The sequence below is a fragment of the Chrysochloris asiatica genome, unplaced genomic scaffold (assembly GCF_000296735.1).
Source record: "Chrysochloris asiatica unplaced genomic scaffold, ChrAsi1.0 scaffold00179, whole genome shotgun sequence".
In the NCBI taxonomy this organism is placed as follows: Eukaryota; Metazoa; Chordata; class Mammalia; order Afrosoricida; family Chrysochloridae; genus Chrysochloris; species Chrysochloris asiatica.
This window is the reverse complement of record NW_006408697.1, coordinates 3,352,164-3,365,678: the sequence shown is the minus strand read 5'-3', so window position 1 is coordinate 3,365,678 and position 13,515 is coordinate 3,352,164. Positions and strand designations below refer to the sequence as shown.

Below are 13,515 nucleotides of genomic sequence, written 5' to 3'. Positions count from 1 at the left end.
CTGGGGAGTTCGAACTGACAGCCTGGCAGTTCAAAGCGACCTTGAGGTCGAGTGCTTTTCCTACAAGGCCACACCAGGACTCCATAGTGACCCTTCAGAGCACAGAGTAAAACAGACTCATGGGAGCAGAGTGCCGCATTTTCTCCTAGAGTGGCTGTGGGTTCAGGCCACCAACCTTTCAAGCAGCAGCTGAGCACTTCAGCAGGAAGCCAGCAGGGTTCCTTTATTTAGGGATGCTTTGTTGTTGGACCCTGAGGTCCATGCTGGAGCCCATTGCTGCTGCCACTGTGCCAACCCATCTTGTTGGGGAGCTTCCTCTTTTTCATCATATTAAGCATGACGTTCTTTCCCAGGGACTGGTCTCTCCTGACTATATGTCTGAAGTATGAGAGAGCAAGTCTCCTCAGCCTGGCTTCGAAGGACCATTCCGGATGTACTTTTTCCAACACAGATTCGTCTGTTCTTCTGATGGGACTTAGACAGTACTCTTCTCTAACACCATAACTCAAATGAATTGCTATTTCTAGAGTCTTTCACCTGTATCTGAGGCTATTCAAAGTATCATGGCTTGGATTAGGCGCATTTTAGTCCTCAAACGACATCTTTGTTAGTGAACATTTTAAGAGGTCTTGTGCAACAGATCTGCCTAATGCAACACTCGTTTGATTTCTTGTCTGCTGCTTCCATGAATGTTATTGGTGGATTCAAGCAATGGTGAGTTGGAACTTGTGGCTGTGAAAGACTTCATTGACGTCTTTGACAGCTTCAATCTTTTCTCATCTTATCATGATGTTATTTATTGGTCCAGTAATGAGGATTTTTGTTTTCTTTACATTGAGGTGCAATCCATCAGTAAGCATTTTAACTTCATTTTTACTTCCAACAAGAGGATAAATTAATTATTTGCATTGTCACCGGTAGTCTTCCTCCAATCCCGATGCCACGTTCTTCCTCATGTAACACAGCATCTCGGATTATCTGGACTTTTGTTCAGCACAGAGACTGAATAAGTAGGATGAAAGAATACAACCCTGGCATACACCTTTCTTGATTTTAAACCATTCAGTAGCCCCTTGTTCTGTTCAAACGACTGCCTCTTGGTCTAGGCATAGGTTCCTCATGAGCACAATTGAGTTTATAGTGTATATAATTTCTGCTAGTTACTACCAGCTCCTAGAGCTTGGGTGTGCATCATATTTCATACTTCCTTCAAACTTTCACAAGTCCTGTCATAATGTTCTTGAACACAGACAAATAACTATCCATTTATCTTTATTTATGGCTGTTTGGGGGTACTTTATGATCCACATTCATTCGGTAAGCAATTGTTGATAACTTGTTGATAAACTTTCTAATTTAATTTAATATAAAATGACTACATATATGGAAATATAAAGGACTTTATAGCTAATATTTTGTTAGAAAAAAATAGCAAACTGAAGAACAACATAACCCCATTTATGTAAAAATAAAGACGCATACAATCTATATATAACATGGTTATAATTGAAGTTACAAACTTCAAAGTCAGTAAGAAAGTAAAGGAGTTGTAAGATAAATTATCTGGCAAAATTGCCTTTTATCAGTTTCTCTTCATTTGCTCAGAATGTATCAAATAAATTATAAAAACTGGAAAATAACCTAGAATGCATACCTACTTTCTAAAGACTTAGGAAAAATAGAGTTTAAATTATTTTTTATAACATAGGATAACTTTATAAGAAAATGCTTTTATTTTTAAATTGTTATCATTCACTGAGAGCTATTCTGTGTGTGTGGGGTGGGGTGGGGGGAGGCATTAAATAGAAGAAAACTCAAATTTTGATACTTAAAAACATTCCTTTACCCTTGACAAACACAGCCACAAGTTCCAACTCACCATCATCTTTTCCTGAAACAGAGGATAATAAAGAAGAACTTTAGAGAAAGTTTTACACAACTCATTGTCTACTTTTATTACATATGGGAGGCACATTTCCTGTTTGCTAGCCTATTACTTTTACCAGGAATCTCAGTTAACAAAACACACACTTACTGCCACCGAGTCGGTTTCGACTCGCAGTGACCCTGTATAGGGTTTCTGAGGCTGTAAATCTTTATGGGAGCAGAAAGCCTCATCTTTCTCCCATAGAGCGGCTGGTGGGTTTGAACTGCTGACTTTGCGGTTAGCCATGCAGTGCTTATCCTATTGCCACTAGGGCTCCTTGGTCAGTGTACAGTCATCCTGAAATGAGACTTTGTAATAAGAATACAGGCTAAAGAGTATCAAATTATATAATAAATAATAACTGAAAGCAATGAAAAATAATCATAAAGACGACTCGTTTCAACAGTTATCTATCAAATACACAAATCACTCTCTTAATCATTATTACACAGTCCTCTCTGAACGTTACTACTCCGAGCTGGGAGAAGTTTTTCCAATTACTGCTCCTCTTCAGTACACATGCATCAATACCCGTGTGTCACAATGTACTGGGGACATCCTCACTGCAACACTTCAAGCCAGCCTGCTGGTGAGGAAGAGGCCAGACAGCTGGGTTCAGAGGCACCACGGCATGCTACCTTTTATCAGCGTGTTCACTGACAGCTTGTTAACAAGGTGTTCTATATACTTCATGCAACACTCATCCTCCCTCCTAGTCTTCTGTTTCCTTTCATTTTTCTTTTCTGTTTCCTTTTTAATTCTCTTCCTGCCAACTTTGTCTGCACAGTGCTTTTCTTCCTCTCTTCACTCTGCCAGCAGTTTCATGGGTCTACTCTCTCTAATTTCTTAGGACTTGAAGATTTTATTGAGTGAAGAGCTTTATTATCTGCTTTAGAAGAAAGTGGGCATAGAGAAGGTCTGGAAGAACACCTTCTGAATTCCATAGTAGGAAACAAAAGGATATGATGGCAGAGTGGGCATGCTGGGAGGTGACGTAGGGAGTTTTCCCTTTTTACATTATGTAACTTTTGCAGTGCTTCAATTTTAATAAAATTTTAATTAAAACATTTAAGTCAGAAATTAGGAAAAAAAGATAATCTGCATATACTGAAATGTAAAGATGCTTATCACTAATATTTTATTGGAAAACAGAAGAGGCTGCAGAACAGCATAGGCCCATTGATGTAAAACAGAACATGTGGTAAACTATAGAGCCATACCCACAAATAGGTCCCTAGTCCTGTTGTCAGTCTCCTAGAGCTTCACATAAATGTCTGAAACAATGGATTTTGTACTTCATACAAATTCCAGATTGCTTTTTCATACAAAAAGTCATTATTTTGATAACCCACTGACATCAACTCAATTCTGACTCATGCTGCTGTTGTTAAATACGATCGAGACAGTTCTGACTCATAGTGATCCTGTGTAGGGTTTCCAAGGAGCAGTTGGTGAGCTTCAACCGCCAACCTTGTGGTTCAAATTGCCCTTGTAGTTCAGCGCATTAACCCACAGCGCCACACCAGGACTCTTTGTAAAGAATTTCAGAAGCTATAAATCTTTACGGAAGCGACTGGAACGACTAGGGCGTTTTGAACTGCCAACTGTGAACTTAGCAGTCCTGCGCTTATCCTAGAGTGACACCAGGATTCCTATTCAGATAACAAAGAGAATTTAATAAGATAACACTGAGCATTTATCCTAATGTTCTCCATAGTTCAGAAGACTTCAAAGGCTTAACAACAGGTTCAAACTTAACAGAACTGATGTTAAAAAGCACATGATGTCAGTAAGGAACGTACTGGGCGGAGCAGTTATCTATCACCTGGGAAATGGGCGCAATATACATGGAAAGAAGTAACCAACAAGCTTGTGTTTTCATTTTCATAAGAAAATGTTTTTTATACACACACCCCTCTCCCAGACAAGATGATGTAATTTCTGGTAGGTACAAAGAAGGATGTAAAATTAAATTAATGTAATTCACTTAAAAAAAAAAAAAAAAAGTCAGTCTGAAGTAAATATAATGAAAGATATGCAGCCATGCACACCGTTTCTATGGCCCAATTCCCTCTTTAGCATCTCAGTGTGAATTTGGAGAATATTTGTTACACTATCATACTGGGAGCATGAGCATCTAAGATTGTCCGTCCATTCAAAAGGCCTAAACATATAAATCTAGACCAGAAAATTCAATTTCTTAAATCAATCCTGGTCTAAAGAAAACACAAAAATGGCAGGTTAATTTCAGAGTTCCTTACCACAAACAGATTGAGCATAATACTTTTATACATTTATACTGAATAACCTCTGTTTACAGCAATGCTATCCAATAGAAATACAGTCAAGCCACACAGGTAATTTAAAGGCGCTCTGGTAGTATAGGGGTCACGAGTCGGGCCGCTAACCTCAAGGTTCGAAACTACCAGCTGTTCTGTAGAAGAAAGATGAGGCTTTCTGCTCCCGTAAAGATTTGCAGCCTTGGAAACCCTATGCAGGGTTGCTATGAGTCAGAACTGACTCCACAACACACCATCACCACCACCATCAATAGGAGTCATGGTGTGGAGCTGTGGGTTAATGCACTGGACTGCAAAGTCAGTTTGAACAGCAAGGTTGGCGATTCAAACTCACCAGATGCTCCTTGGAAATGCTATACAGGGTTGCTACGGGTCGGAACCGACTCAACGACACTTGACAACAAAAATAGTCACGTTTAAAAAACAAAGTACACGTACAATAAAAGTCAAATTCAACAAAATAAGTGATACAAGAGTTAAAGTACAGGACCCTATCTAGAGAAGTAGCGACACCAGAGATGGAGGCAGAGACGATGAAGTGGAGATATGGAGCGGCAGAGGACTCTGGACTCAGGGAGGGAGAAGGGCTGTGTGCTGGTGGCCAGGTGACAGGCTTGAGGGATGTCCAGTTTGGTCTTTTGAAATATGTTCCTGAGTGCTTCAGTGTACATCCAAAAATAAAAAATAAAATAAAATAACAGGGGGAATGAAAGCAAATGCTGTTGAATGATGATGCACGGAGGGGATTGTAATTATTGCAATGAAACAAAATATGATAGGATGAACATAAAGCTGATGTTCTCCCATGTAAACTATCACTGAATTCACACACAAAAAAAACTTAAAAAAAAAAAAACACAGAGAAAATATTAACCATAGAAAAAGAGTTAAAAGCAAAATGCAATTTTATCAAAAGAACTCACTTGCTTAATGAAAAAACAAAGAAGTCTACTACACTGTTTCAGTTTTTCAATTTAAATTGACTAAACATTTTTTTTTAATTAAAAGCTATCTCACACTAACTATTTCAAGTGCTCACTAGCTCCACATGGCAATGGCTACCTTACTGGGCAGCAAAGTCTAAAAGACTGCTATAGGCAACCTAACTTGCTGATACTTCTCTACGACTTACAACTCAGTGTGGTACATGGATCAGTACCTAGGCATAGCTAAGAGATTGTTAAGACTGTGTGCCCCAAGACCTACAGAATGCAAATCCAAATCCAAACAAGGGCCGCGAGGCACTGCCTAGTTCTGTGTGCTTCTGTACTGGTGTGAGGGAGAAAGATGAAGCTGTGTGCTCCTGCAAAGCTCTCCAGCCTTGGAAAGCCTCCACAGGGCACTATGAGCAGGAACCAACTTACTTACTGGTAACGACTCAGCCGGCACTCAGGACTGTAACTGTTGTTGTTGCTGTTAAGTAACGTCCAGTCGGTTTCAACTCAGAGCGACCCTGTCTGCACAGGGTTTCTGAGGCTATAAATCTTCGCTAGACCTGAAAACCTCACCTTTTTCCCACAGAGGAGTGGGTGGGCTCAAACCGCCAACCTTGTGGTTTGCAGTCCAATGCTTACCCTACAAAGCCACAGGGCTTCCTTAACTAGGCACACAAAATGATAGGAATTACATAAAACATGTATAATGTTGAGATTTAACTATAAACTAATCTTATACTTTTGATAATTCAAATTAAGCAAACTATAAAGTATCTATTTAGTTATGTTATAGAGGAGAAAAGAGACTTCCTCTTCAAATATGTATTATAGAGACTCTGTATTAAATCTTAAGGAATGCTGGTATGTGGCTGTAGAATACGCATTGAACTGCTAACCACAAGGTCAGCAATTCAAACCCAACAGCCACTCCACAGAGGGAAAATAAGGCTTTCTGCTCCCATAAAGATTTATAGCTTCAGAAACCCTATCAGGATAGCTATTAACAGGAGTCCACGTGAGACCAGTGAGCTCTGTTTGGTTTGTAAAGTCTGAAACAGGAGTAAGAACTAGCGCTGTGGGCTAATGCCTCAGACTACAAAGTTGTTTGAACTGAGAGGTCGGTGGTTCAAGCTCACCAGGTGCTCCTTGGAAACCCTATACAGGGTTGCTATGGGTCAGAATTGACTCAATGGCACTTACCAACAACAACAAGACAACACAGATCACCCAGGTGAGGGAACTCACAGACGCCATGATGAATTTCCAAAGTTCTACCTCCTCAAGGAAGGAGCCCTGCTAGCGCAGTGGTTACGAATCAGGCTGCTAACCTCAAGGTCGGCAGTTCGAAACTACCAGTTGCTTCGCAGAAGAAAGATGAGGCTTTCTGCTCCCATAAAGACCTGCAGCCTCAGAAACCCTGTGCAGAGTCACTATGAGTCAGAACCGACTCCACAGTACTTAACACCACCACCTCCTCTCAAGGTGGCCTTCTATAGGGCACAGAGACCGGAGGAATCTCCTCCCACAATCAAGACTGATGGTGGCAATGAGTCAGGGATGCATGCTGGGACTACGGAAGGAGGGTAGGACCACTATAGATAAGAAAGCTCAGAGAGACTACCTCTGAGACTCTGGGATATGACTTCACGACCAGGCGACCATTACCGGGTACGCCCAGGTCTAGCTTGGGGTTCAAGACCCACTTTCAAATAGACCGTGCTTCTAACTCTGACAGTTCGGCTGTGAGACATGCAGGAGGTACTCAAGAAAAACTGGCGTCTGAACACTTAACTCTAGGCACAAGACGAAATTACATTGTAAATGCATGAAAATGTATGAAACACCCACCTCGGCTGGGTGCCAGGGGGTTTAAAGGACGATAAACAGATCGAGGCCTGAAAACAAAGCACAAAAACAAAACATAAAATGACATGACTTATATCTTTTTGCCAACAGAAAAAAAAAATACTCCCTGCCTCCCCTCCCCTTATTCATTCACCCTTCTTCCCCCTCAATTACTTGAAACAGTTTTCTTCATAGATGCTGTTCCACACTCTCCACGCAGACGCTCCCTTATATCCAGTGTAACGCTCTGGGTTCAGCAACAGGTCTACATACTGAGCAGCTGGAGATCTCTCATCTGACAAGAAATAATTCATGACAATCATCAATGTTCCACCACTGAACTCAAATTCAATGTTACAAAGCAAACACGACTACCCAAAGGTTACAGGAAGTCTATGCTCTTTAAAGCAATTTCCAGCTAAAATGGTAAAAGTAGTCAGTACACTATGACTATACTTGACCAAGGATTTATAATAACTTGGACAGGTGACTTAAGTGGGGAAAATGACCCCTTCTTTTCCTGTGGATATATGCAGTGCTTGTTTAATTAACATAGCTTTCCTTATTAGAGGCATTAGTCATATCCCAAGTTTTCACCACCCAGGATTGAAACAATCTAACAGAATAATACAAAAATCTAACAGAATAATACAACAATCTAACAGAATAATTTGTTTAAATATTTTATGTGATTATTTTTCTGTAAGTATAAACCTACCTGAAAACATGCTTAGAAACATTATGTTAACACATATTATACTACAAACATAGATTTGCTTGCTACTCAGAATTATCATGTAATCTAAGATTAATTGGCTCAACTTTGTGATTTAAAATTGATGTTTCACAGAAGTTACCCATGCCCATGCTCTACTAAAAAAAAATGAAAAAAAAAACCCAACCATGTTGTTAATTTAGGGCTATTCCTCAAACACTTGCGAAAACATTTCCAATTAAGTAATCATTGTCTATGTTGAAACCCAAATGAGTATTAGATCGTTACTATTTGCACAGCACTGTAACAGAGATTTCTGAAGAATACAAAAGATAAATAAAAATGATCTTAATTACTGAGGCTCACATGGTGAGCTTTAATAATTGAGGGGAAAAACATGCTTTTGCAACTAAAGAAAAACCGTGATGACAATGCTACACACACACACACACACACACACACACACACACGATCATAATACATGTGAGTCCAACTTCCCCAGGCATGGGCACACACACCTTTATAGGCTCACTTCCTGTTGGTGTCACAAGAGGAAATCCGGAGGACACAGGCACCTCATACGGTCATGAGCATTCCTCTGCCTTTCATGAGCTGGCTGGTTGTCAGTCTACAATCTTCACTAGACATTCAGTGACAGATTGGAAATATCCACTGTCATAAGCATGAATGTATAGTGCTGACGAAGGCCTCCCCACAGTTCATTGGAACCTTTATGAGGCAAGAAAAGTACAGAGTATTTCCATTGGATCAAAGTCCCTAATTCTGGGAATTCACCAAATCGAACTGTTTTTAAACTCCTGGTGTGGTGCTGAGGGTTAATGCACTGGACTGCAAGGTTGGTGTGAACAGAAAAGTCGGCAATTCAAGCTCATCAGCTGCTCCTTATAAACCCTATTCAGGGTCGTTATGAATCGGATTAGACTCCATGGCACTTAACAACAACAATAACAAGTATACCACTTTTCCCAACTGAATTTTCTTTTCACTTCCAAAATTCAATATTCATGTTAAGGAGAGGCTGCACTGCATTCTCTAGGCTGTTGGATAGTCCTCCCTGCTCTTAACTCATAACAGAATTTCTTAAAATATAATGGCAGCACTGGCTTTCTGCTTGTGGTTGTTGGTAAAAAGTTACATTATGGACTCAGTATTGACCTATAGACCTATGTCACCAACTCTACCCCAAATTACTACTATAGTTCACTATGAAAACATGACAAGTAAGTCCAATGCCTGAGACTCTATAGTTTACATTTCACGTAACTTTGACATACCAGTTTAAAACTGCTGATTTACACAATATTTTAAATTTCTAAATTAACATGTTGTAAGAAGAAAAATAAAACCCCAAAATCTATTGATTATTAACTAATCGCTTTATTCAGCAAACTTTTACTGAGCATCTACTATTTACAGGCACTGCCATAAGCACTGGGGATACAGAAGGGAACCCCAAACACCAAGCACTTGTTCTGAAAAAGCCCACAACATAGTTCGAGAAGACAAACAACAACCAGATAAACTAAATAACATTCCATACATTGTCACGTAATTTTAAGTGTTCGCAGGGGAAAAAAATCCCAACAGTCAAAGGGAGAGAGAATGATAGTGGTTACTGTTTTATATTGGGAGACAAGAACAGGCTTCTCTGATGAGGTGATATTTAAGCAGAACTCTGAAAGAAGGGAAAAAGCAAGCCACACATTAAAAACAATAACAAAAAAAACCCCACAAAAAACAGAATGGGGCAGAGGAAGCAACTTAACTGAAAGGATATTAAATGTTAAATTATTTAAGGACCTATTATTTGATCTATAGCGATCATCTTCCTTTCAGACAAAGACAATACCAACAACCGAACAGCAGGAAGCAGGGCAGTGTGAATATATTCCCTCATAACTTGGGGTAAATAGTCTTTAGATTTATTTTTAATCCGCTGAATCTAGATGACAGAAATAACTTGACAATGACTCTACCACTATCCTGGCAATAATTTAAAAAAATGATCAATACTTTTTAAAATTATAGGTATAAATCATTGGAAAATAAATGAACTTCAGCACTCAGAAAAGTAGAGGTAATCTAATTAGTTACTTGATTGTTTATGTATAGTAATTACATAGAATAATAAAAATGATCAATTATTTAAATTGTATATTCCTAACAACCTTTAAGGATCATTTTACATAAATTCTTATTGGACATCTCTTCCACTCTTACAATTTACAAAGCCAATGTTAAAAAAAATAGTTAACACTATTTATATAACTGTCAAGTACTCTATCACATCAACTGAATTATAGCAAGTGATCCCTTACAACTGAGTAATATTATCTATTGAAAATATGTTCACGAAAACAATAATACATTTTTACAGAAATGATTTTTTAGTCAGAAAATTGACTACATAGTCACTACTAAAAGTCATTTATTTTAATGAAAAAAGTATGCACTATGAGAAGCTGGAAACAAGAGATTTTGAGTGTTAAGCACCAAATATAATTAGACTGATCGCCAATGATCAAACGAAAGAGTATTAAGAAGCAATACAGAGACTTAGCTTAGATATGTTTTGCTTTGATAAAACCTTTGCCAGCTCTAAATATCACAATGGGGCTTTTTGTTAATTGTTCTTTATTATATCCAGCTATCCAAAGGCATTTTAAAAATAGCCTTGCTAAAACCACAGAAACCATCGTAATAACATTCCCAATGACCACAATCTTCTTAATTTACTCTGAGTCGGCACTGTGGTAACTTCCTCCATTACAGCCTGAATTCGTAGCAGAATTCTACACCTTAATCTTTTTTAAAACTATTAAAAAGCAGTACAATTACTCTAGATGTTTTAAAAGTTCTGTTTCCAACTATGCCTTGCTTGAATCCCAAATTTCTTTCTACCACCAAAAATAAAACGAGAGCCAGGTAAAAGTTGAAGGATGCCAAAGGAATGATTTAAGTATATTCAGTACAATTATTTGGGAACATTATCCTATAGATCAAAATTTTGAGCACTGCAATATAATTAGAATTGTAATCTAATTGGATTCTTCCCTGATAGCTTACAGGTACTCTACTAACAGTGTGGACTCTTGGTGTGGCACTGTAGGATCAGCACTGGACTGAGAACCACAAGGTAGGCAGTTCACACCCACCTGCTGCTCCTTGGAAACCCTTTACAGGGCCGTTATGAGTAGGAGCCAACTAGACAACACTTAGTGACTACTCCTACTAACAGTGGCCATGTCTGTGAAGGAGGCTCTTGGAAGGTGGAAAGTGGAGAAATGAAATTAGAGTCCTCCCCAACCATGAAGGCATCTTTAGGTTCATTTGTAGAGACCGCTAGCAAATTTCAGTGTGAAGATTTTTTTTTTCCCCCCACAGATTTATTACTAAGTGGCTTGAATTGAAGGTCCACAGGAAATGGTTTGTCACAGTGGAAAAGAATACAGGTTTTCGTTTCAGTAAGATCTGGGATTAAATCTTGGCTCGGCCTCTTACTACTGGTGATCTTGGGCAAGTTATCGAGTCTTACTGAGACTCAGTTTCTTCAGGTATAAAGAATATACATCTACTAAAGTAGCAGTACAATTTAGAAATAATATATTTAAAGCACTTAGTGCAGAGACTGGAATGTAGGTTTTCAATAAATACCATTATGAAAAAAGATCCACACAGCAAAATCCAGTGTATTAAAGCTATAAAAGACTATATTTCCACTGTTTTCAATGTCTTGCAAAAAAGGGTTAAAGTTAAAATAATTTAATTATAATAGTTAATTTTATTACCATCAAGTTCACAGAAGTGATCCTGTGAATCATCATATCTCGCCCAGTCAATGAATGCTTCTTTGCTTTGATTACTATGGGAAGCAGGAATAAAAAAAGAAAATGATTAAATGTGGAGCTGAAAAATTAAAGTTTTTATTCTAGTGTAATTTTAAAAAAGATATCTGAGGTAATTTCTTTATTAATTAGATGGTGTAAAAAATTCAGTTGTCAGTGGTTACATGAAAAGATCATGAAGACAAATTATATAAAAAAATATAAAACTAAAACTCCATGTAAGATTTATATTTCCTAGCTCCACTGAAAGAACTATTAGCACCAGTTCAATAATGAGTACTTTGATTAGAAAACTAATTACAAATGCATATAACATATAAACAAAAGATCAAACTGGCCTTTTGAATAGACTAAGAATTTATAGTAAAATATATATTTATTTCCCTGAGATGGATCCTAAATTTATCTTCAGAATTCTTTGATTTAAATTGCTTCTATCCTTCTAGGACTGCTCATCTAATGTGGTTATTTACTGGTATCATCAAAGTCACTTTAACATACATCTTACACACGAATATTTTGTTCTGCTGTGGACAGGGTCACTATGGGTCACAACTGACTCAATGGACCTAACAACAACAATTTTGCATTTTAAAAAAAATCTACGTTCAGAATTGGAAAACTGATAAGGGACAACTATATTCATTCAAACAAATGTGAGCTACATTGACTATAACCAATAATAAATTTGTGTTGTCTTGAAATCTATGCTGGCAACATCTATCAGAGAAGTATTCTTTATTCACTGTAAAAAAGGAGATAAACAGGGTAACAACGCAAGGCTGTCCGTATGCTAAATATAAATCATGTGGTACTTTCACAGCCAAGAACTTGACGTTTGAGAAATTGCTACATAATATTTTTTTCAAGTTTATAAACCTGACTGTACTATATGACCTTTATCAATAAATGTTTCTAATTAAATTTACCATACAACTTTTTTCTACTATGGGAATATTTAAATTTTTCTGAGAGAAAAGGATGAGACTTTTTGGTTCCATAAAGATTTACAACCTTGGAAACCTATACAGGGTCGCTGTCGGTGGGAACCAAGATGGTAGCACACAGCCACCATCATGGCAATATATAGGAACACTGACAGTGTAGTGGATTATGTGCTGGGCTGTTAACTGCAAGGTCAGCAGTTCAAACCTACCAGCTGTTCCATGGGAGAAAGGGGAGGCTTTCTGTGCCCTAAAGATTTATAGCCTCGAAAACCCTACACAGGGTCACTATGAATCATAAATATAGAGAAACAGTTATAAACATCCACCACTGGTCTGTCACTTTGTCTTTCTGTGAAAGCTGTGCCACTAGTAGTTTAAATACCAGCACGGTCACCTGGTGGACAACTTTCAACTGAGTTTCCAAACTAAGACTGACAGAGAAGGAGGAGAAGCGAACTACTTCTGAATGTTTAACCTGTTGAACAGCAGTGAAGCACTGTTAGATACCACCAGAATATTGAATATTAAAAGAATATGAGGAGGCGGGGCTTGCTGACGGACAGGGTAGAGGTGCAGTGAAGTTCTCAGTCAGCAATACCACAGAATACCAGGCAAAGCGGGTTCAGGGCAAAGCTCCAAAACTCAGAACCACATATCTAGGAATGTTTAGAAATTTTGAAGGCTTATAGCTAGTGGAACTTGCAGCGGAAGCAAGAAATTTCGTACTTTAGAATCCGCCGGGCTCAGCGGCCTGGAGCCAGCAGCTTGGGCAAGACCAAACAGGGAAGCAAGCAGACCAGCCAAGGAATAGCGCCGTGGGAACCTCGAAGCAAACTGGACAACATACATTCATGGTTTTGCTTTGCTCTGATTTTATTTATTTCAGTATGTGTTCATTGTCCCCTCCCGCTCAGTGTTTGTGCACCTCCATTCTGGTGACTAGAGGAGGGGTGCCTAAGCTAGTGGACATCCCCCCCCCC

General features: G+C 38.5%; 1 protein-coding gene across 1 annotated transcript in view; it reads right to left on the bottom strand.

The window, feature by feature from the left end:
* Nucleotides 1-13,515, bottom strand: part of ERO1LB (ERO1-like beta (S. cerevisiae)) — a 94,288-nt gene that overhangs the window by 18,712 nt on the left and 62,061 nt on the right. The window contains exons 6-9 of the mRNA XM_006872006.1: nucleotides 11,532-11,605; nucleotides 7,182-7,302; nucleotides 7,011-7,057; nucleotides 1,880-1,891 (exon numbers count right to left, since the gene is read on the bottom strand). Coding sequence (XP_006872068.1) covers nucleotides 1,880-1,891; nucleotides 7,011-7,057; nucleotides 7,182-7,302; nucleotides 11,532-11,605 — 254 coding nt within the window. The remainder of the gene's footprint in view (nucleotides 1-1,879; nucleotides 1,892-7,010; nucleotides 7,058-7,181; nucleotides 7,303-11,531; nucleotides 11,606-13,515) is intronic.